General features: G+C 36.7%; 4 protein-coding genes across 4 annotated transcripts; 3 read left to right on the top strand and 1 right to left on the bottom strand.

Annotated features, from left to right (window-relative positions):
• The first annotated feature begins 1727 nt into the window (after positions 1-1727).
• Positions 1728-14153, top strand: LOC143537214 (nucleobase-ascorbate transporter 12-like). Its single transcript, XM_077031034.1, has 10 exons — positions 1728-2369; positions 2883-2980; positions 3053-3223; positions 4297-4397; positions 4670-4805; positions 4895-4945; positions 5069-5205; positions 11859-12009; positions 12688-13209; positions 13587-14153. Exons 1-10 carry the CDS (start codon positions 1937-1939, stop codon positions 13806-13808), a joined length of 2022 nt encoding a protein of 673 aa, XP_076887149.1. The 5' UTR covers positions 1728-1936; the 3' UTR covers positions 13809-14153.
• Positions 14154-15483: 1330 nt separating this feature from the next.
• LOC143537187 (uncharacterized) lies at positions 15484-18236 on the top strand. The gene is made up of 9 exons (XM_077031008.1): positions 15484-15635; positions 16358-16425; positions 16643-16771; positions 16854-16969; positions 17045-17126; positions 17201-17260; positions 17348-17455; positions 17746-17791; positions 17972-18236. Exons 2-9 carry the CDS (start codon positions 16369-16371, stop codon positions 18181-18183), a joined length of 810 nt encoding a protein of 269 aa, XP_076887123.1. The 5' UTR covers positions 15484-15635; positions 16358-16368; the 3' UTR covers positions 18184-18236.
• A 914-nt stretch (positions 18237-19150) lies between these two features.
• LOC143537230 (uncharacterized) lies at positions 19151-19750 on the top strand. The gene has a single exon (XM_077031045.1). It carries the CDS (start codon positions 19151-19153, stop codon positions 19748-19750), a length of 600 nt encoding a protein of 199 aa, XP_076887160.1.
• A 2752-nt stretch (positions 19751-22502) lies between these two features.
• On the bottom strand, positions 22503-24511 carry LOC143537185 (uncharacterized). Its single transcript, XM_077031007.1, has 4 exons — positions 24173-24511; positions 23310-23420; positions 23077-23157; positions 22503-22729 (listed from the first exon to the last, which is right to left on the bottom strand). The coding sequence occupies exons 1-4, from the start codon at positions 24431-24433 to the stop codon at positions 22649-22651; spliced, it is 534 nt and encodes a 177-aa protein (XP_076887122.1). The 5' UTR covers positions 24434-24511; the 3' UTR covers positions 22503-22648.
• Between the last annotated feature and the right edge of the window lie 1193 nt (positions 24512-25704).

Here is a 25704-nt window from a genome sequence, read left to right as displayed (position 1 = left end):
TACAATTAATGAGTTGTGGAGACGTAAAGTGTGAATAGGTTTGAAAGTAATCGGAAGCAAACACACTTTTTTTAGCTATTTAAAACATGAACACCGAAAAAAGGTTAATTCATAAATGGTTCATTTGAGTTGTGCTTGGCTAGAATGTTACCTTACATGAATATATATGAGTGACTAGAAAATGAAATTGAATATAAATAAAGATTGAATGTAGGGTTGAAAGTTGAAACAAACTTGTCCACTTCATGTTTGCTTTATTGGCTAAAATAACTTGTCACCTTGACGTAAATTGTTTACTTTCTACCCATAAATAAATGATTACTGTAACTACAATACTACATGAAGACACTAAACCATTTGGATTGATTTCAATAACTAGTTGTATTTTATTGTATACATTTTAAATCAAAATCTCAATAATCATTGGTATAAAATCAAATCATAATAATTAATTTAACTAATGGGATTTCGTTATGGCATTATGCATTTTTTGATAATTGAGTTTTAAGGTTCGGTTATGAAAATATGGCATACCTATAAAAATCCGAAATAACCAAACTACAAGTCTACAATCGGAAATCAATATTCTAAAAAAAAATATATTTCATGTTAAAAGTTTTTATTACAATTTGTTGTAGGTAATATATCTCATTATCTCTTGCCTTATTTTTCTCCTGTTAACACGTTTGTTATTTTTTGTTTGACCAAAACAAGCTTGATATTGCTGAGTCTCTATATCTGGACCGAATCATTCATAACAAAAACATATATTTTGTAAAATCTAATAACCAAAATATGAGGTTGACTTTTGACCTAGAAACCATACCAAACTAACTCATCCTATATACCATTCAAAATATCAACTTTTACACCTTTTATATTCATTCATAGTATTAGTTATCAGTTCTATTTTGTTAATTCTTTCTAACAATATATTAACTAACAATATATTAACGAAGTTATATTGGTCGGGATTAATTTTAACTTTTAAGTTTCTAACTTAACAATTGTTTATAGACATCCTAATTTTAAATGTATTTTACTAACTTAAAGTTAACCATTTAGTTCTTATTTTTTTATGATGTGGACTACTTATGCACCAAAACATATATCTTACTACAAACTAAGAGAGAAACTCACACATATGGCCTACATTTCTAACGAACACTCGATCGTTCACCCTAAAAAAACTAACGGTCTTAACTTTCAGTTAGTAACTATTAGTTACTTGGCCCACATCTCTAATAAACATTCAATTTGCAGTAAGAGACATGCTTTTGCCACACAAACAGCCAACATCATAAAAAAAGCTAATGAAATTAGCGTTTAGTTAGTGTGTGCTGCTAGAGAAAAAAATACATTCAAAATTGGGACTATCTGTAAACATCTCCTGAGTTAGGACTAAATCCAACCAATAAACAACAGTTGAGATTCTTAAAACCCAACAACCCTAAAAAACATATTAAAATCAGAGGCTACGGAATCATACACAAGTTCACCAAATATTTATTTCAGTATAGATTAATCATCTTCTCTGCTTACCCGGTAACATATCGGAACCCCTCACCCCATAGTTAATCTTGAAACTATTGGGACTATAAATGTACCATTTCAAAAGCAAAGGTACACATTTGCTAAAACCACATTTTTACACTCACTTGTTATATGAGCTGTCTTTCTCTTCCCCATAAACACTTCACTTCACTTCACTTCACTCTTTTAACACTCAATTAATCATTTAATGTGATTACATTACACATTAAGATCTTTAATTACACCAAAAACAATAACCACAATCACCTTTATTATTATTATTATTATTACTTGCTAAATCTAAATCACACTCTACTTGTGAACCAATTTCATGTTTATATAAACTCAAAACCCTAATTCCAGACCTATACATTACAATGACTTATTACATCATTAATTAACTATGGCACAAACCTCCGACCCGAATACCCGCCCCAAACCCGACGCACCTGCAATACCTCCGTCTTCATGGGCCAAACGCACCGGTTTTCGCCCTAGGTTTTCCGGCGAGACCAATGCCGGTGATTCCGGTCAAATTAACAAGCCTCCGGTTGATCCACGTGTCAACGGTGATGCTCCGGTGACGGCGCTGGTGAGTTTGCCGGTGGAATCCGGTAAGGATGAGTCGGTGAAGAAGAAGAGAGATGAGACGCCAGCGGCTAGGGTTACTGCTAAGCCGGCGGCGGCGGCGGCGGTGGCTCCGGTGGCGGCTCGGGGTGGACAGAGAGCGGTTAGGAATGGTGACATGGAAAATGCGTTGCCGCAGATTGTGGAGGATGAGTATGTGACACGTCATCCGCATATGAAGTATGAGCTTAGAGATACTCCTGGTCTTGGTAATTATTATTATTATTATTATTATTATTATTATTATTATTATTATTATGCCGTGACGTATAATTTATATATGATTATTATACGTGACATGAATACACGAGCGTGTAGCAGTGAACAGAAGACGAATAATTAAAGGAATGAGGTTTTCTTGTTCGTGTTCGTTGATGTTCGTTTGTTTCCGGTACAAACGAACGGACATAGTTGAACATAGATGAATGAACATAACCGAATATCTATTAGAACTTAGAAATAAAAGTGATTTAGTGAATTTAAACAAACATAAATTAACGGACATAAATGAATGTAAACAAACCGTTTGTTTAACTAAACGAATCTCTTGCGAACGGTTGACTGAACATTTGGTTCGTTTACGGGCCTAATTAGACACTCTACAAAATTTAGTATGGCTTCCAAATTATTCTAAGTTGTGCAAAAATTCGCATCATTTTGTTAAAATTCATTATTTTTTCCTGTATGTGTAATAATTGCTCTGCTTTTATTATTGTGTTCAGTGCCCATTGGTTTCTATGAATTGCAACACTATCTATCAATGCTGGGCTCATTGGTTTTAATCCCTCTTGTTATTGTTCCTGCAATGGGTGGTGATCATGTAAGCACTCTGGTTAGCTTTAATACTTTGTATTTTCACTTGAATTAGTCTGATGAGAGTTGGTGGTTGTAGGAAGACACATCAAAGGTGGTTTCCACTGTGCTTTTTGTTTCCGGAATGACCACACTTCTACAAGCTAATTTTGGATCAAGACTACCGCTCATACAAGGTCCATCTTTTGTATATCTTGCTCCTGCCCTCGCGATAATAAAATCCCCTGAGTTTCTTGGATTGAGTGGAAATGTAAGCATACGTTTTTATTATTAATTTTATATTATCTATCAGCATGATTAAGCATTTTCTCCTTAGATTACCACTCATGATGACTCTTTTGTTTTATGCTTAATGTGGATTTGAATACGTTATCTGATATTGTGATGGTATATAATTAATGCTAGGTGAATATGCTTGCAAACCCACATTAGCATAAAAAACTTGTATGGTTTGTGTGCTTGTACTATTTGAAGATGATGACTTTAATAGAACCATAAAATTTAAGGTACACCTAAAACCTAAAAGTCCTCTAGGTAGCCAAGAAAGTAAAACATCAACTATATATGTTACCAACTTATCATTAACATACTTAGTGGCGGTTATCATTTATCAACCAGTTGGATTTTTTATTGCAAAGTTCTAGATTCATTTGTCTACATAGTACATACACCTGTTATATGTTATGTAAAAGTACAAGAATAAGAAAAGAATAACTCATAGAAGCCCAAAAAGATATAACTCATGCTAGGTGAATCTGATTGCATACCCACATTAGCAGAGAAGAACTTTAATAGTTTGTGTGCTTGTGACTCTTTGAAGATGATGACTTTAATAAGACCATAAAATTTAAGGTACACCTTAAAACCTAAAAGTTTTCTAGGTAGCCTAAGAAAGCGAAACATTAGCTATATGTGTTACCATTATTCCTTTAACATACTTTAGTGGTTATTATCATTTATCAACCAATTTGTTTGTTATTGCAAAGTTCTAGATTCTTTTGTCTTTATATACCTCAAAATTGACAATTCATTTGAACATTATTAAGTAAAAGTACAAGAATAAGGAAAGAATAACCCATTGAAGTCTAAAAAGATACAAAAAGGTTGCAAGTGGGCCACTTTTTTTGGCTATTACTAATGCCCTCCATCTGGCAATGTTTCTACTTTCTGTTTAGACACAATGTGGAAGTCTATATTCCTTGTTACATTCCTGCTTTGACCATCATTGTATGTCCTTACAGAGTTATAGTTTGACCATCGCATGATGTATCATACTATCACGAACCACATATTGCTGTATAACTAACGTTTACTATACTACAGAATTTTAAGCATATAATAAAGGAGCTTCAAGGGGCCATAATTATTGCATCAGCCTTTCAAGCATTACTTGGATACAGTGGAATAATGGCACTACTCTTGAGGTATGTGTCACTTCTCTTTCATTTAATGGCTTGTTCTTATGCACAAAGTTTGAAACACTATACAAACGGTTAGTTTTAGGATAACGGATTACCTTTCTTTTTTCCCCAAAACGGCTCACTTTAACCTGGCCAATCCTGTTTTGGCCCGAGTTCATTATGCTTAAACCCGTTTCCTGTCGAACTTGATTTGATCAGAACCCATTCTGAACCAAACCCGCTCTGACCCGTACCTGCCCAGTTTGTCCGGACTAACTTATGTCTTACTCTTCCAGATTGATTAACCCTGTGGTAGTATCCCTAACTATTGCTGCTGTTGGACTTTCGTTCTACAGTTACGGTTTCCCACAAATGGGTGCGTGTCTTGAAATCGGCATGGTGCAGATTCTAATTGTTATTATCTTTTCTCTAGTAAGTTATCTTCTACATTTCTCGTTTTGCTCTTGTTTACTGATTAGCTTAGAAATCTCACAATACTATATGTTTTTCTCATCTTTCAGTACCTTCGCAAGGTATCTGTTTTGGGACACCGCGTATTTCTAATTTATGCAGTAAGTAAACCTAATATCAATTTCAAGATTTAAACAATTTTGTTCAAGTGACAAATTGACAATGTAATATCTAATACTGTAGTTATATATTATTAATTTATGATTTATGATTTATGTCGTTAGGTACCTTTGGGTCTGGCTAGTACATGGGCTGTATCTTTTCTTCTAACTGAAGCCGGGGCCTACAAGTATGATGGCTGCGATGTAAATATACCAACTTCAAATATGATATCCGATCACTGCAGAAAACATGTGGCCAGGTGTTGGTACATAATGAATCCGTCGGCTACAGTATATATAGACACGACAACTTCGCCCGATATGTTCAGGCGAAGTTGTCCATAACTTCGCTCGTTCAACAAGTTCGCCTAGGCGAACTTGTCGACAACTTCGCTTGTTCAACAAGTTCGCCTAAGCGAACTTGTTGACAACTTCGCTTACATACATAAACATAAACTTAAACATAATTACATTACAGACTCGATTACAAACGCTAGACTATGAACTACTGACATTTATGTACCAACAGACTCCCCCTTGGCAGTAGCTTCATATCTTGATCTTCAAAACTTGTGTCTTGTAATCTCTTGTCTTCTCTCTTCAAGCATGCACTCCCTGTCTAACACATACAGAAACCAACTTCTGGTACTTCTTAGCTTCCTCTTTCCAAGCAGGAATGTAGAAAATCTTCTTAGCATGTAGTACCTGCAAGTCAGCTTGAGACAGATTGACTAAGTGCATAGGATCATACACTCTCATGATCTCTTGCTCATCTTCATCCTCCATGACCGCTTCAGCAGTTTCACAATCCACGTACCACCACTTCAAGTCTTTCAAGACGTTCTTGGGCATCACCTTCATCGGCACTTCTTTTAAATGACGGACTGGTTTATACTTCATAACCATCCATGGTTTGCCGTCTGCCCTCATCCCTCTATCTTTGTCTTCTACTAACTTCCCTTTCTGAGGCTTCAGAAGTTCAAACTTTTTATCTTTAATGGCCTCCTTCCAAACAATTTTCCCAATTACTCTCGCCATGTTATCATCACTTCTGTTTATCAGCCCCAGTCTTGCTAAGTCTTTCACCTCACACTCCGGTAAGGTATTCAGGGATCTTAACATCTTCTTGAAGTACTGAATGCCGTCGTAACGTTTGATCACAAATAGTTTCACACTCCGGTAATCATATGCCGTCGTACAACCAGCATATGATTCCCTTCTTTGATTCTGCATATCCCTTTATATTATAAAACTTTTTGAACATCGTCGGTACTGCTGGCTTCTTCGTCTTTACAAACCACTGAGCGCAGCCTTCCTTCCAGTTTGGCTGATCTTCCCACTCAGTGTTGTCAACCGCAGCATCTTCACATATAGTCGACTGTTCAACCACAGGGATCTCATGCTCTACATTTTCTTCAACAATCTCTCCTTCTTCTATCACATTCTCAACCACAATTTCTGCACCAATCTTTTCGATCTCATCGATTGGCAGAACATCATCTTCATTTATCAACTCATCATCCTCTAACATATCGTCTATCTCTTTCAGCGCATCAATCATATCATCAACAATCTCAACATCTTCAACCACATCCACATCATCACCAACAGCAACCACATCATCACCAGCGGCAGACTCCCCCTCAGCTGTGGAAGCCCTAAGAGCTATAGTAGTTCTTGGTAACTCACCACCTGCACCTTCCGGTGCATTGGGATCATCGTCTTGATCATTTCTTCTTTTCGTCCTCAGCTCGTCGCCTCTACAGCTCATCTCCCCCTGAGATGCCAAGAACACCTTCAAGGCATCTATAACTTTCCCGTGCTCAACCAGGAGGGATGCCTGCAGTTGATTTGCTTCCACTAGGCGTTGAATAGTCTTGGACTGCTCAGCAACGATCCGCTCTAGTGAAGCTATTCGTTCCGAGTCTGAAGTGGGCGTAACCGCAGGTGGTACACTTGGTAACCCTGCTGTGGTAGCAACAACTGTCGACTCTATGAATTGTGCAACAACCTCCGACGTAGTGAGCGTTGGAGGCGGCAACGATACGATCTCCGGAGCCGAGAGTTGTGCTGTGGTGGATGGGATGCTAACAGATGCAGTAGTTGCCACCACAGGAACAACTGTAGCGCTTAAGCTTGTAGTCTGTGCTGTAGAAGGGACCAAAAACATACCAGACAAGGCAGATGGAGCAAAACGTACCAACCGTGAAGTCTCTCCAGCTCCTACACCCATACCTGTCCTTTCCCTTCGTGAACGCTTTCTCACCAGCTGCACAGCTTCTTCTTCATCATCTTCCTCGTCGTCGTCGTCAACAGTTCTCTTTTGTTTCCCTACTGTTCTCTCATGCGTTACCATCATCCGTCTAGCCTCTTCCATCACATCATCAAAGTCAGCCTGTGGACCCGAGACTTGAATATTCTCTTGAGGATCAACTCGGTCCATATCAAACATTCCTTGGCCTCCCAACATGGCATCAAGGTCAATCTCTGCAGCTGACACAGCATCAGATACAGCCTGGGGTGCTGCCTCCTGTTGTGGTCTTGGGTCTCTGAACTCATCCCCTGCCGTAGGCACATACTCCGGGTTTATAAGGTACCCAAAGAGCGGAGTATGCCTGGGACGCAGCTCAGGCTTGCTTCGTGCGCTGGAAGTGCGACACTGTGCAAAGATACGTTTTGTCACACTTTCCACGTATCGAATAGGGCATCGTTGAGGCAGCGTCGGAGCCACATGATTTAAAATCATCTGTAGGAATCGTGGATACATTATAAACCGCTCACGCGCCACAGCCCTTCGTTGCCTATCGATCTCGTAAAAGATCATCTGGCTGAAAGAATATCCTTTATTATAAGTCAACGCCGTCATAGCAGACTGCATTGTCGCACCCATACCATCAGTGCCTGCCTTCCGTCCTGACATACATACGATCATAACGTGCATAAGGAAGCGCCACTGATCTAAAAGGAATCCCTTCCTCCGTTGTGTGTCCCCTAAGGGACCAGAATACCCCATCCTGAGGAACGCCCCATCACTGAATGGCGCAACAAACTCCGTTGGGTCATCCCTCGTCTCTTCAACAAACCGCAACGCCACCCGTATTTGTTCAGAAGAAAACTGAACAACTTGACCGTTTACGGTGGCTCGCATAACCGGGGGCTCAACCCGGCAATCGTACTCTACCGTCTGCCAAAAGTCTTCAATATTCGGTAGGGAAATAGACAGGGTAGTTGTTATTGCGTGATATATCCGTGAGCGCAGGAGAAAAGTAATTATCTCCCTATAGTCCTCCACGCCATTTGCATCTGGGTCAAGTGTTATGAACTGGTTATGAGCTGGGAAGAATTGTCTGTGATCATCACCGTCATCACCTGCAATATCGGAGCTCAAGTTCGCTGTATATTGTAAATAATGAAAATTTTACTGTTTGAAATCCTTATATAGGGTCAGAGTTGGTCAGGCGAAGTTACGGATAACTTCGCCTAGGTGAAGTTATCCACAAGTTCACCTGATTCAATAACTTCGCCTATATTTTCATAACCAAACCTTATAATTTTGAACAATTTGAATTAGCTCTTTAAAACTTTCCTTTAAGAAATAAACGACATGATGAATTCTAAGTAACCAGTTAAAAATTAATACAACTACAAAACTAAGAAAAACTTATAAAAATTTAACGAATAAGGGATCAAATTTCATTTCCCCAAAAAAAGTAATTTCATTTCCCCAAAAAAAAATTTTGACTTCAATCGCCCCGATCACGTCAAAGTCTTCAGGTAAACGGCAATCCTGAAGATCCAATGGATTAACTGGACCGACCACATACAAGTATGTGTCCTTCTAACTAAGTATGAACGACTAATTTTCAGCGACAGAAAGAAAACACATCATAACCGCCCCGGTCACTTTCAGTCATCTGGTTAATGGCGACCCTCATTCTCTACACGTAGAAACGAGGACCAAAACATATCCGAGGATATGTCCATCAAACTGAGGTAACCGACTAATTTTAAACAATAGTGACGTTTTTTTTTTTTTTTTTTTTTTTAAATAAACACAAAAAAACATGGTTACTCGGGATTGATCATCCCGTTCAGCTCAAATAGGTTTTGAAATCTGGATTTATCAAACGCTTTTGTAAATAAATCTACGAAATTTTCTAGCTTATCGACCTTTTCGACCTTAATCAGTTTCTTCTCAGCACAATCCTGTATGAAATGATGACGAATGTCAATATGTTTAGTTTTACTATGTTTCACGGGATTGTTAATTACTGAGATGGCAGCAGTGTTATCAATAAAAATAGGAGTGAGTAAGAAATTCAGACCATAGTCGCGCAATTGTTGCTGAATCCACAAAACCTGAGAGCAGCAGTTGGATGCTGCCATATATTCAGCTTCGCACGTTGAGATTGCGACTGATGTCTGTTTCTTGCACTGCCAGGAAACTAATCTTCCACCGAGAAACTGACATCCTCCTGTTGTCGACTTCCGACTCTGATTGCACCCTCCATAATCAGAATCTGTATAAGCAACCAGTTCCACGTCTCCTCCCTTCGGGTACCACAACCCTAGCTTCGGCTTGCCTTTGAGATACCGCAAAATCCTCTTCACACCCTTCATGTGAGATTCCTTTGGGTTTGCCTGAAAACGAGCACAAAGACAAACAGCAAATATTATATCAGGCCTAGAAGCAGTCAAATACATCAAAGAACCTATTATAGCCGATACTGAGTTGGGTCCACATCTGCGTCACCGTCTATTTCAGCTCTCAACTTGTGGTTGACGCAAATTAGAGTGTCAAATGGAGAACAGTCCTCCATCTGCTCTGGTATCAAAGCAGATGTGATACCCGTGTAAGATTCCGCACCTACGTAGATAGCGATAACCCGGGGTATGTGCCTGCGGCAGGGGACGAGTTTAGAGACCCAAGACCACAACAGGCGGCAGCACCCCAGTCGACAGTTGTTGCTACCACTGCAGGGTTACCAAGTGTACCACCTGCGGTTACGCCCACTTCAGACTCGGAACGAATAGCTTCACTAGAGCGGATCGTTGCTGAGCAGTCCAAGACTATTCAACGCCTAGTGGAAGCAAATCAACTGCAGGCATCCCTCCTGGTTGAGCACGGGAAAGTTATAGATGCCTTGAAGGTGTTCTTGGCATCTCAGGGGGAGATGAGCTGTAGAGGCGACGAGCTGAGGACGAAAAGAAGAAATGATCAAGACGATGATCCCAATGCACCGGAAGGTGCAGGTGGTGAGTTACCAAGAACTACTATAGCTCTTAGGGCTTCCACAGCTGAGGGGGAGTCTGCCGCTGGTGATGATGTGGTTGCTGTTGGTGATGATGTGGATGTGGTTGAAGATGTTGAGATTGTTGATGATATGATTGATGCGCTGAAAGAGATAGACGATATGTTAGAGGATGATGAGTTGATAAATGAAGATGATGTTCTGCCAATCGATGAGATCGAAAAGATTGGTGCAGAAATTGTGGTTGAGAATGTGATAGAAGAAGGAGAGATTGTTGAAGAAAATGTAGAGCATGAGATCCCTGTGGTTGAACAGTCGACTATATGTGAAGATGCTGCGGTTGACAACACTGAGTGGGAAGATCAGCCAAACTGGAAGGAAGGCTGCGCTCAGTGGTTTGTAAAGACGAAGAAGCCAGCAGTACCGACGATGTTCAAAAAGTCGTATAATATAAAGGGATATGCAGAATCAAAGAAGGGAATCATATGCTGGTTGTACGACGGCATATGATTACCGGAGTGTGAAACTATTTGTGATCAAACGTTACGACGGCATTCAGTACTTCAAGAAGATGTTAAGATCCCTGAATACCTTACCGGAGTGTGAGGTGAAAGACTTAGCAAGACTGGGGCTGATAAACAGAAGTGATGATAACATGGCGAGAGTAATTGGGAAAATTGTTTGGAAGGAGGCCATTAAAGATAAAAAGTTTGAACTTCTGAAGCCTCAGAAAGGGAAGTTAGTAGAAGACAAAGATAGAGGGATGAGGGCAGACGGCAAACCATGGATGGTTATGAAGTATAAACCAGTCCGTCATTTAAAAGAAGTGCCGATGAAGGTGATGCCCAAGAACGTCTTGAAAGACTTGAAGTGGTGGTACGTGGATTGTGAAACTGCTGAAGCGGTCATGGAGGATGAAGATGAGCAAGAGATCATGAGAGTGTATGATCCTATGCACTTAGTCAATCTGTCTCAAGCTGACTTGCAGGTACTACATGCTAAGAAGATTTTCTACATTCCTGCTTGGAAAGAGGAAGCTAAGAAGTACCAGAAGTTGGTTTCTGTATGTGTTAGACAGGGAGTGCATGCTTGAAGAGAGAAGACGAGAGATTACAAGACACAAGCTTTGAAGATCAAGATATGAAGCTACTGCCAAGGGGGAGTCTGTTGGTACATAAATGTCAGTAGTTTATAGTCTAGCGTTTGTAATGTAATTATGTTTAAGTTTATGTTTATGTATGTAAGCGAAGTTGTCAACAAGTTCGCCTAGGCGAACTTGTTGAACAAGCGAAGTTGTCGACAAGTTCGCCTAGGCGAACTTGTTGAACAAGCGAAGTTGTCGACAAGTTCGCCTAGGCGAACTTGTTGAACGAGCGAAGTTATGGACAACTTCGCCTGAACATATCGGGCGAAGTTGTCGTGTCTATATATACTGTAGCCGACGGATTGTTTAGTATAATGAGAGAGGAATCAGTAGTTGAGTTCAGTGAACGTGCCGAGAGTCTGTAATAGACGTGTTTCAAGTTATAATATATAACGTGTTCGTTTGTATCGCGTGTGATTGTTTTACGTATTCTACGCTCGTAACTACCTACGCAGGGATTCCGCACCTACGTAGATAGCGATATCCCGTGTAAGATCCGTACGGGAACCTACACCAGGATGAAAAGTTGCAGAGCTGATACATCACACGCGCTAAAATCTTCACCGTGGTTTAGGTTTCCATACCCGTTACAATGGGGAACGCCTGTTTTCAACTGGAAAATGTCGATTGTAATGTGCATGGTGTCTGTTATATCTTCAGTTGATTCAGTAAGTTTCAAAACTAAAAGTAACTAGTCGAATTCCCTGGTTTGATTCGTTACGGTACTGGTACAGTACTGGCACTCAGTATGACAACCAAAAGAAAAAAACCAAAGAAATATGGTCGTGATATGCCCAAGAGGATTTCGACGTGTTTTAAATTGATCGAAAACAATAAAAATGAACAAACTCGTGTTATGCCCATAAGGCGCCGAGACGTGTTTTACTTTGATCGAAAATTATAAAAACGAATGCGGGTACCGATGTCTTCAGTATCAGTTCATCACAAAAAAATATACCAGAACGTGGGGAATATAAAATTTTAACACACCTGCATTAGTCTTTTTTAAAATCAAAATTAAAAAGTAAAACCTTTGTGGCTACACTTCAAAGCATAAAAACATGGTGGTCAATCTATAAAAAACGAAAACTATACTATTTTAAATTAAAAAATAAAAAAACCGTGGCCTAACTTTAAAAACAAAAATTTTGTTGTCACTTTATAAAAAGATGAATTCTATACTAATTTAAATCATTAAAATAACCTTTTGTGGTCAAATTATAAAGCACAAACCTTTTATGGTCAATTTAAAAAAAAAAGAAAGAAAAACTTTACTATTTGTGGTAAAAATTCTCATAAATTGCTAGTGATTTTGAATTTATGGAAGTGTTATTTAATTAATATAGGTCGGATCGTACCATGCATCATCTTTATTGGTGGCAGCTAGACCACCTACACCAGGCGTCGTGAGCCGTGGGATTGGTCTCGAGGGTCTATGTAGCGTCTTGGCTGGCTTGTGGGGAACCGGGACTGGGTCAACTTCTTTGACCGAAAACGTGCACACGATTGCTGTCACTAAAATGGGGAGTCGTAGAGCAGTTGAGTTGGGTGCATTAGTTTTGATCATCTTATCTCCAGTAGGTAAAGTAGGAGGGTTTATTGCATCAATACCTCAAGTGATGGTTGCGGGCCTGTTATGCATTATGTGGGCCATGCTTGCAGCACTGGGCTTATCGAATCTGCGTTATAGTGAGGCTGGAAGTTCACGCAATATTATTATTATTGGGCTTTCTTTGTTTTTCTCGTTATCGGTTCCAGCCTACTTTCAGCAATATGGTATCTCCCCAAATTCAAACTTGTCCGTTCCCGCTTACTTTCAGCCTTACATTGTTGCTTCTCACGGTCCTTTCCGCTCACAATATGGAGGGGTATGATATATTGTTATCCATCTACCTACATACTCATAGACTACTTAGTATTAAGATAATACTAAATCAGTAATCACTTTTAACGTGCAAATGGTATGAAGTGAATAAAAAGTCAAGACGATGGCAATTTCGTGATTATGCTGAATAGAGTAATCACAAAAAAAATGCAAGCAGAGTAATAATAATTTCGCTATCCTTTCTAAGTAGCTTAATGATTATTACTCTACGTGTATTTTGTTTTTTGTCGTAGGGTAATACGAAATTTGCCCCTGCGGGTTTTGTTCCTTGACTTCTTACAGTTTGCGCACTATCCTGATATATCCTTTGTGTATATTCTATATTTTCTCATGAAGCTTTTGTTTATTATGCGGTTACAGTTAAATTATGTGATGAACACCTTGTTGTCCTTCCACATGGTGATAGCATTCCTAGTAGCTGTGGTTTTGGACAACACAGTGCCTGGGAGTAAGCAAGAACGAGGGGTGTACGTGTGGTCTGAACCGGAAGCGGCTCGACAGGAGCCGGCTGTTGCTAAAGACTATGGGCTACCGTTTAGGGTTGGGAGGTTGCTCCGATGGGTTAGGTGGGTCGGGCTCTAGGGGAGGGACCGTTAACCGTGAAAGTTTTTGCCACGAAAAGAGAATGGTTTTCTGAGCCGGATTATGGTCTAGAAGCGAGCGTGTTTGCGAATGGGGAGAATGAAGAATTAGGTGGATTTTTGTACATTAAAGAGAGGAGATTTGTGTTGTAATGTTAGAACTGTCAGGATGCGTTTGTATGTAGTTTGTAGTTGGATATTTTTTTTACTTGTTTTAATTGAGCCAACATTTTTCTTCTGGTTTTGTGTCGTTTGTATAATATTGTGTCGATGGAAATAGACCGAATGTGACTTTCGCACATAAAATTGCGAGAGGCGTTCTGTTACATATAATCCGGATTCAAAAGAAAAACGATACAGTGTTGCATGTTGAGTGAATAAGGTGTTTTGATTAAACAAAACCGTGCTCTGTTGTGTGTTTACGTAATAAAGTGATATGTCATTCTCACGTAGACAATCCCATTCACAAGGATGTCGTGGTTTTAACTGATTAAATAAAAAGAAAACAAATAAAATAATATGTGTGTATGTTATTGGTGGAAGGTGATGGATCCTCTTTCAATTCCACTTTTACCCTTTTAAAGCTTCGGCGAATTCTTCAATCTTCATTGGCGTCCCGCTTCGTCTGTACTGGTGTTGGCGCCCATTGATGCTGATGTGGATGACTCCTTAGCTCTCTACTACACAACCTAATAATTTAATTTACCGGCAAAAAAATGTATGGAAAAAATAAAAATATTTACTATTCACTCTTAATTTATTTATTATTTTTATTGGCTAAATGCCTAAATGCACCAATTGCTATCACATTTCTTGCTATATATGTTTAAAAATATTTTTTTATAAAAAAAGAAATACGGAGTTGTGTTGATTTTATCTACATTTAGTTATAACTTGTGTATAAAACAAATTAATATCAATTATTAAATATACTGACTGACAACGTTTTATATTTAATAAGTGCCTTTTTTTTAAAATATTTATATCAAAACATAGATAAAAACAAACATATCACAACACCATATATATTTTACAAAACTTCATATAGATATTGTAGAAATCATGTGTTGGGTAGGAAACATAAACAATCCCATCCCTTGGTTATTAGATCTAAGGGATGAGATTGTTCCAAGCAACACAATACGTTTTTTTATTGTTTTAACGGCAAGAAGGTAAAAAGTGTGGTTTTTAACAAAAAGGTGGCAGGTCTTTCGTCTTCAACAAATAGTCCAACTAACCAAATTGTTCGCTCCCGAATTACAGTCACCTCCGAGTAACCAAATTGAAGATCAAACAAGACAACTGAAGATCATCAACGAAATTTAAAGTGTTAAGTGCCTCTTATTTTTCATTGATTAGAAATATTAAGGTTAAAAAACCCAAAAAAAATTGGCATATGTGCTGCTTTGTTAATGCTGTTTGAACCAGACTGTCCATCTTAATAGTGAAAGATATTGAATATTGGAGAAAATGCCATTGAATGATCATGATCGTATAAGTGTTTGACCAAATGCTGGAAAATTGTAACCATGATTATTGGAAATTAAATAAAATAAGATTTTGCAACATGCCCTTTTTTATTTAATTATTAATTTTCATTTACTCTCTTTTTATAATTCTCACCATAAAAAGACTTTCTATTTGATCCTTCCTCATCATATATATACTAAAAAAGTTTATAGAAGAATGTATAACTAAACCCTATATTTACAATCTAAACCCTAAGTTTATAACTTTTGGTTAAATTATCAACACATAACAATCAATCACAGATCTTCAGCGTTAAAAACTTATCAAACACTTGCATAATCAATCGAAGCTCTTCCAGGTAATGTTTCCGACTTGATGCTGTTTAATTATTGTTTTCTGATACTAAATTTCATTTCACTTTCACCCCATTTTTATAGACTTCAAATTGGTATTTTTAATATGATGCCCACCAGGTGTTTGTTAAAATGCCTCTATGAATTTGCTTGTTTTATTTTTATTTTTTAATGATTGCAACTTATTAGGATGTACCCAGTCATGATTGCTTGTAATAACAAGTAGTATTTGCTTATTTACTAGGCACATATCATAGTTTTGAAGCCAAAAAAGATTGGTTTTTGCCCAAGAAAACAAATTAATGATAAATAAACAAACTTATTACTCAACATGAGTGTTGGAAAACCCTATAAACAAAGATTGTAGAACTCGTTAGTCGCTAGTCGGGCGCTGGGATGGGGACTGGCCATTAACCGGGATTAATTGGATTGGAACTTTTATATATAATTTTCAATTGTATACACACACACATTTTTATATGTAATTTTTTGTATATACACATTTTTGGAAACTGACTGGAAATTGCTGCAAAAAGTCGGCTGGAACTAAGGCTCAACTAGGACCGACTACCGATTACCCAAAAATTAATCAGTCACCGGCCGACTAGCAATTAATCATCCACTAGTCCCGATTTTTCCAACACGAGTAACTGTAAAAAATACTGATTAACATTGCAACCTTTTGTTAGGAAATATGTCCTTTTACATTGTGGTATGGTGGTTACAGGCTCTTTGAAGATGTTCAAGTCATTGGTTTTGAAAGTTAGTTCTACACGGAAAGCTTTCAATCAACAGGTACTATTGCGTACTCCTTCGTCCAGTAATTACAATGTTTGACTTAATGACTTGACGCATTTCAATGAAAATGTTTCACCATTGGTACGAAAATACACTTGTGTATCATGTTCATATTTGCTTTTTCGAAACGGGATTTAAGGGACAGTTCAACATAAAGAGACATGTCATCTTTTTTGTTTCCTTAGTTTTGTTTATCTGTTTGCTTTTACTGTAGCGTGGATTGCACACTAGAAATAAGCTGGCAATGGAATACATTGCAAAAGGGTGGAATGCATTGAAGGAGGTTGACCGAGTGATTGACTATTGTGAACCTAGAGATAAACGCCTCATCCCTCACCTTAAGGTAACTGCGAAATGCATTAACTTATGATATTCTTACTTGAATTAATACCTTTTTTGATATTCTTTTAATTTTCTAATCTTAGACTGCAAAGGATAATTTTGAAATGGCTCTAGAAGTTGATAATTCAAACACACATGCCAGATATTGGTTATCCAAACTGCACCTGAAATACCATGTGCCCGGTCAATGTAAAGCTATGTAAGAAGTTAAATATCTCAAATGTGAGAATATATTTATAAAAAAGCATTTTTAATTTTATTGATTTTGTAACAGAGGAGCTGCTTTATTAGTTGAAGCTGCAGATATGGGCGATGCAGATGCTCAATATGAATTGGGTCGTAATTTAAGAATCGAGGTTTAATATTACTTTTCATTTGTGAATATTTTGTGTGACTTTTTTTTCCCGTTAATTAGTATTATTATGGCTAGAATGAGGGTGTTTACACGGATCAACAAGCTTTTAATTATTTGGAAAAAGCAGCCGATCAGGTATATAAATGATATAGTTACTAATCATGCTTTTTCATGATTTGTTTAGTTTTATTTTTATTTGGGCTTGATATTTTTATGTTTTAGTTGCATCCTGATGCTCTTTATCTTCTGGGAGCTGTTTACTTGACGGGTGATTGTGTTAAGAAAGATATTGACTCAGCGTTATGGTGTTTTCATAAAGCTTCAGAGAAGGTTAATAACTCATAATTTGTTATTTATTAAAAAAAAAGTATATGCACTTGTTATACAGTTTCAACATCAATTAGATGCTCTAAAAATTTAGTATGGCTTCTAAATTGTTCTCAGTTTTCCTAAAATCCTAAGATTCATATCATTTCTTAAAAAGTTGTTCTTTTTTACCTCAAAAATCAAACTTAAAAATTTATTGTTTTTTGTGGGCAAGTCTTGGACGTTGATGAAAATACCATGTAGGTAAAGTTGAAACTTGTATTTTCTAAAATATATTAATTATTAATATGCAGGGTCATGCTGGAGCAGCAATTGCATGCGGGTCTCTTCTTATTAGAGGTATCTTATTAACTTTACACGTTCAGCTAATATAAATGTTTAATATTCAATTATCAAATAATCCCAGCTAAAAATGTACTTTTTGAAAATATTCAAATTTGTTGCGCTCATTTAACTTTTATCATTTTTTGTGCCTCTTTGCTCTAAATGACATGGATTTAATCTGGTTGTTTTTACCAGGCTATGAACTTCCGAAGTCTGTAACGAAATTTATATCAATGAAGGAGGTTACTAGTAGGAAATTAAGGAAGAAATCAAGTGAACCTAAACCTAATCCAATCCAATTGGCAAGAGAACAATTTGAGAATGCTGCCAAATTAGGAAATGATCTTGGATTTAGATGGTTAAAACGACTCGATGAGGAAGAAAAACGCTTTCTGGCTGCTGCATAAAATAGGTAAGCATACATACATAATATAAAAGTTTTATCTTTTATAAAGTATTGCATTGTGATGTGTTGAAAGAAAAATTAGAAGATAAAAAAAATCAGGATCCGTAGATGACACTTGTACTGCATAATAATTGGCTTAAGTTTGATGTATTATCACTTGTATGGTTCTAGATTATGATGCATATTAGTCTTGTTACATCAAAATAATTCTTGACCCGGTATTAATTAACCCAAGTATAGGATCCATCATCCTGATGATGGTTTTATGAAATAAATAGTAAAAATAAGTAGAATAAAAGAAGGTGTATTACTGTCACATTATTCATTTGCTTTTAATCATATGCATCGGTTTTGTGGGCCAACAGTCGGTTTTTTTGCTTTGGAACTGTCGATATCAGTTTAATAATTCGTCGATATCACAAGTTTTTTTTTCTTTTTATTTCTTTTTTCTAAAATGTTTTGAATTGACAAAATTAACAGAAAAAGAAGTCATTTCAAGTCACATTTTAAAATGAATGTTCAAAAATCTGCAAGTTTTCAAAAAACAAGTGTTAATTCATAATATGAATCTTCTCATGGATTATTCATATAATTTAGTTCATAATGTTTTTATATAGTTTTTTTTAATAAGTGTGACAATATATTTCCAGTTGTAAAACAAGATTGGACATGATCCCTATTAATTATTAACTTCAATCAGTACCATTGATGTTTTTAGCATTTAATAGGATTTAATATTCCAATTGAATCTCAACATACCAAGAGTTTGTCTCTAGTGTGATTTCGTTAATAACTCTTATCCAAATATAAAATACCAATTGCATTATTATACTCAGAAAATCTCAGATAAACACAGACATGTCTTCTGACATATTAGAAACAGACATGTCTTCTACCTTGTTCCTATGAATCCACAAAAACACCTACAAAATCACATTCAATCAAAAACCTCAATTCATCTACCAAAAATGTCGGATTTGGTTTCGTGTTACAATCAATACGCGGTTCAAGTGTCGGAATCATCATCATCATGTTCAAGTTACACATGTGTAACTTCCCCAAATTTGATCCCATCCGTCCAAACAGCCGTCACATCCTTATACAAAACCGCCCTCTCAACCGGAGATATCCACCTCATCACCGTCACATGGTATCGGACCGCCACTGCCCAAGGCCTCCACATCAAATCCGGAGACAGTCCCACACTGGTCTTCCGTTTAAACACGCATTCTGGACTCCTCCGGAAGAAAAAAGGCGGGAAATCCTTCAAAATCAACGGTTCAAAGTTTGAAATTTACTATGATCTCTCATCGGCTCGATACGGTACTGGTGTCGAGCCAGTAGACGGGTACTATGTTTTGATCGCGGTTGATTCGGAACTCAGATTATTAATCGGGGACGTGACGGATGAACCTACCGTGAAGAAACTCAAAACACGTAAAAGGATCGGTAAATTTTCATTAATTTGCCGGAAGGAATATCTCTCGGGGAACACGTTGTACTCCACAAAGACTCGGTTTGCAGATGCTGGAAGCTGGCATGATATTGTGATCCAGTGCACCCGGTAAAACGATAGGTTTAGGTATCCGGCTTTACTCGTTTGTATAGACAAATGGGTTGTGGTGCGGGTCAAGAGGCTGCAATGGAATTTTAGAGGGAATCAACCCATTTTTTTAGATGGGTTGTTGGTGGATTTGATGTGGGATGTTCATGACTGGTTCTTTAACCCATATTCGGGTTCCGGGTCTGAGTCTGGGTCGGGTCATGGAGTGTTTATGTTTAGAACAAGAAGTGGGTTGGATAGTAGTTTGTGGTTGGAAGAGAAGGGTGATGATAAGAAAAAAGGATTCTCATTGTTAGATTATGCCACCAAAAGCTAACAACACGGGGCGGATGTGGACCGACATGGAAGAGAGACTGATAGTGAGGGCGATTTGAAAGAAGTCTTCACGGGTGTGAGAAAGAGGGGAATGCGAGAGGGAGAGAGGCCGACGTGTGGATGGTCTAAGTTAATAATTTTTTCTTGCGTAAATAATTTTTTCTAGGCTAATAATGGTTATTAGAAATTTGAATGTTATGTGATAAAAGTTGTATATGAGTATTGGTTGATCCAAGAATCTCAAAACATTTCAAATTCGAAAAGAAAACCCGAAACATTTAACACGGATAATGGTTAAAAGGTGCAAATTGCTATGGTGGTGTTAAAAAGATCTAAATAATATAACTATATAAGTTTGATATTCATCAAGATCTAAATAGTATCAACATCCAATGATCAAATTGTTGTACTTCAATTACAAATTCTAATAAGTAGTTAGTTACATAACATTACAAGCTAAAACTCTAAAACAAATTATTATGTAATATCTGTCAACAAATCATTTACACAAGAAGTACATGTACACATAAATGAGAAGGCTATTGATGACATATAACGGTTGGATACATCATTGGCACTCAATATCCCATACAAAAGTCGACACGTGTCTACGAGTACCTATCCGAGACACTAGCTATAGCCAATAATAGGCACTTGTATCTTCCTCTTTATGGTCATGTACTCATGTAGCATTCATGAGACTCATTATCATGTTTTTAAAGTAACTTGTAAGCATGTGGCTTTTTTTCATGCCCATATGCATGTAATAATGTAATATGTATGTCAGTATGTGTTGCTACCTAAAAGGCTCACAAACATATTGTTTGTAGGTAACAAGAATGATCAAACAATACAACAAACCTAGTAATGTTCAACTAATTTGAATATGTGCTAAAAACTATTGCTTAGTCGTACTCGAAACTAGGGTGAATCGAGTCTAATAGATGACGTATACGTATTGCATACAGACGAGAATAAATTATTTACGTTTAACTGGTTACGGTAATCAGTAGCTTTATTGAATGTAGGTTAATGTTTAACAAACTACATTTCTTTTTTTTAACAGCTAAACGCGCACCCTTTTTATTATATCACCTTGCTTAGGTTTGAAGCTAGGTCACCAAAAAAGCTTAGCTTCTTACCACTAGGCTACAACCCGAGTTTTAACTACATATCTATAGTTAGAATTAGATGAGGTGAGATTCAATTTTTTTTCTGAACGAAAATATATATAATCTTATTTTGACAAATTTAAAGTGCAATGAGTAATTTTTTTTAAACAAGTACATGTATTTTAAACACAAGTGTAGAAACTTTAGTATAGTAAGTTGGGTTGCAAATAGATCTTTCTTTTTGTTGGTGTTCCCGAGTAACTCAAGGCTTAGACGTCAAAATCAGTCTAAACAGTTAACATCCCGTTTTAAGAAGACTTACTAAGACATTGAGGGTTGTTTCAAACGTCGTTATAAAAAGAAGGCTGGGTTGAAGGACTTACCTTTTTTTGAACGGCCAACGAACATAGAATGCCTAGGTACTCCGTACGGGGTGACCCAATGGCAAAAGGCCACCGCCAGCTGGCCCAACCCAGCAGTACAGAGCCCTTAAGCGCCCCAAGTTATCTTCAGTTCCGGGGAAAATCCACCCGCCCGATGGCCCACTGGTGGTAAAACCCGGTCACCCTCAGGATCGAACTAAAAATCACAAAGATCCCAGTCTTCCTTCATTAAGCCTCAAAAAAAAAAATAAGTGGGTTTGAACTTGAGTCTCCATTAAAAAACTTATGCTCTCTACCACTACACCACATTGGAAAGTACGGTTGAAGGACTCAGTGGGTTGTGCTAAATTATAGATGCATGTATTAAGTAACATTCTTGAGTAAAATAAGAAATTATGTTGGTTTGTTTACTATACTCACATTTAATTTTATAATAATTATCGAGGATAGTATATTGTTGGTCCCTGTGGTTTAATCTAACTTACGGATTTTGGTCTTTGAACATAAAAACTTGTGGCGTACAAAACCGAGTTTTTTCTCAAACCGAACCGGTTTGGGTTTTGCATGGTCAAAACCAGTTTGACCCAAGCCGGTTCGGTTTAGAAACATGTTTCGGCAGAACAAGTCGAACCAATCCAAACCGGTTTGATTCGGTTAGAATCGGTTTTAGACACAAAACTGGTTTTCAAACCGGTTTGATTGTGAAAAGGCCAAACCGCTTTACAAACCGGCAGTTCGGTTGGAACCGGTTTAACTTAAACCAGTTTTTTTGCACACCTCTAGGTGTTATTTAAAACTTGTGTCATATGCTTGTGGAGTAATCATGCTCAGTGTAGCAGACCCACTAGACATACTTGATGCTTGGACAAACCCAAATTGGACACATGAAGGGTTAATTTGGAAATGCAATAAATAATACACAAAATCTATAAATTATAAACCCAAACTTACAACAAATACGAGATATGTAAATAAATGTTTTACAAAGCAACATTGAATCCCTAATTTCACCCTCGCAGTATTTTATCTTACAACTAATCACACATTCGTAGTTCTTTTAATAACACAACAAAATAATAACAAATTGATTCATTATTTCTTGACAAATAGCTCAAACTTTTCGTTTAATTCTTCGATTTTCTTCATCCTCACCATTTCGCTTTCAGTAACCAGCTGCCAAAAATTGAACGAGATTAATTTAATTTACATAAATAAATATAATAATGATATACATGGGTGAGCAATAATCGGTTTAGTTTGATTAGGGTTAGAACTAAACCTATAATCGGTTTTTAGTGTAAATATGTTTAATGTCGGTCAAGTTAATTTGATCATTTGTGTACGCATATAACTACAACCGAACCTTACATGTGGTTATAAAATATCATAAACTGAACCATAAGTTTCTTAGTCGGATTAGCTATTTTGGTTATGATTTGCTTATTCTGTCTTCCGTTCATGGTTAAATAATGGTTAATTTATTTAGGTAAAACTAAAAATCGTAAAATAAGTGAAGTTACCTCCATAAATCTAGCAATTAGTTGTGCTTTCTCTTTGTTTTTCTCGTTAAATGCATCCAAAGCTTCTTTATACTCTTTTTCCTACACATAACAACAAAATATTTCAACAAAATATTATCTGAATAAAAAATAATAATAAATAAATAAACTTTTGACAAACAAATTTAGTACAACATGAACACTTTGGAATCCTATGTTTGACCAAGTCAACCTTCTTTGTGACAAAATCTCACCTTCTTTTGACAGTTTTGCCCCAACGACTTTAGTTCTTTATTGACCAAGTCAACCTTCTTTCTTACCATCAACCCTTCTTTCCACCTTGGATCCTCAAGTGCTTCAAGATCCTACACTCACATATATTCTCATTATTCATTTTCATGTTTAATAATTAGTGCTCTACCCGGTGACGGATCCAGAAAATTTATTTCATAGGTATTGATGTCAAAATTTTATTGAATTAACCAGGATTTTTAACGCATATAAAATATTAATTATTCTTTTTACAGAAACGGCCAACTTTTGTCTACCACACTTGGGGTCCGCCCCTGGTTCTACCTTTGGATTGAGTTTAAGTTTTTAACACGAAACCGATCCAAAATCTTAAGTTATAGCTTTTGAAAAAATAAACCCGACAAGTTCGGTTATTTTTTATTTTTTTTTATTTCAGGTATCGGTTAATTGTATTAAAACAATTTGGTTATGGTTTGGTTAACCAACCACTAGACCTTCATACTTAGATTTGGCTTAATTGAGTTAAGTTAATATAGACTTGGTTTTTGAAGTAATATATGTAAACAAATTTAATATATATTTAGTCCTGAATATTGATACGCATGTTGCCCATTAGTCAAGTATTTCCTAACTAAAAAGTTGTGACAACATTTTAATGATTAGGCCACAAGCATGAGTTCTTGGTTAATTCGGTTTTATACTTTTATAAAAACAAGTAAATGAAACCAATTGAGGGTTCAAATCCTGCATAATGCAGATTGGGGCGTATTTATCCTAGAAAATCTAGAAATTGTTGTTTGAAAAAGATAAAGGTAAATTAAACCAAACCGACAACTTCGGTTTTCAAAAATATTCAAATACTCACATTACGAATTTCAGCTAACTTTTTGGTTTCTTGTTCAACACGGCTTAATTGAGCTTGAACCCTCTCCTTGACCTCCATCTTCTTCTTAGTGATCTCTTCTTCTTTGGCCCGAAAAGCAAACAAGGCCGATTTTGATAACTCATCGTCACAATCAGTCAATGGGATAGTGTGACAAGTGCTCGCTCCCGAGCTCTTTAACCGGATCATCTTTTTAGACGATTGTTGTTGTTGTTGATCCAATGTTGTAGACAAGCATGCCATTATATCCAACAATGAAGAGTAACCTTTTTTAAGTACAATAATGGCTCTCTTTTGCCTCTTTGCAAGGTTGTGTTTAAAATGAGAACAAGTACTAGCTAACTTTTTTATATTAAAAATATAGATGAGGTGGAAAGCCCATTATGTGATTATGCCCAACTCACCAATGCATGTATTTTATTTTTTTTATTATAAAAAGGTGAGACCAAATTATTACCATTCATCTTTTTTTAAGTAAAGATGAGTTGAAGGGACCAGGCTTTTATTAAAAAGCAAACAAGATGGGCTCTAAATCAAAGGGTTTGCTCGAAGTTTTGGAATATGTTTTCAAATATTAGCGGGTAGTACTAGTAATATGGCATTCATATATTTTCAAATATTGGTGGAGTTGTGACTAAAAATTTGAATGGGCCAAAATGATATTAAAAGGGCCCAAACGCTAACACTTAAGGCCCACCAAATAAATTAAGTTATATACTAAGAGGGCTAACCAATTCTTGGGTTGGACCGAGGAAACCCGGAAACCGACCCAACAAAAGATAGAAACGACACACATCAGTGTGCATGGTTCGATTCGGTTCGGTTTTTAGCATTAACCCAACCTAACCGATTGGTTATCGGTTCGGTTCGGTTAATTTCGATTAATAACCAGTATCAAACTTGGGCTAAAATTTTGCTTAAAAATACATGAAATATATGTTTAAATACATGAAATGAATGCATAACAACATGAAATGAAGGTTTAAATATATGAAATTGAGATATTAATACACGAAATGGAGATATAAATACATAAAAATGATAGTATTAAACTATTAATGCATATAATACATGAAATAGAAGGAAAGAGGCCTGAAAATATTAAAAAATGAAGTGTTCGGTTCGGTTAATTTCGGTTAATTCGTTTTTCAGTTATATCGGTTCGGTATCGTCGTTTTTCGGTTTACGATTCAATTATTGCTCACCTCTACACTTGTGTAGTTCGGTTGTTCCTATTCTAAGGCTTTCTTGGTTTTGATCTTGGGCTTGGACCGAGATGACCCGATAAAGGACCAAAATGATTCGATTGAATAAGTGAATTATTATAATACAAATACAGTTAGAAACAATAATGGACATTGAGAAAAATAAACTAATGCTATAAATTCTGTCATTAATTTCATAACTAATTCAGGAATTCAGCGTAACTATTCATAACTAACACATAAGGGTTTGGATCAAAATTCAAACTAAATTGACATACTAACTATGATAATCATCACAGTTAGTACAAT

This window comes from Bidens hawaiensis, unplaced genomic scaffold (genome assembly GCF_021521415.1).
Source record: "Bidens hawaiensis isolate Kalapana, Puna unplaced genomic scaffold, B.hawaiensis_p1.1 tig00011151_1, whole genome shotgun sequence".
NCBI classification, from domain to species: Eukaryota; Viridiplantae; Streptophyta; class Magnoliopsida; order Asterales; family Asteraceae; genus Bidens; species Bidens hawaiensis.
The sequence above is the reverse complement of the archived record's forward strand: the minus strand, read 5'-3'. Positions and strand labels throughout refer to the sequence as shown.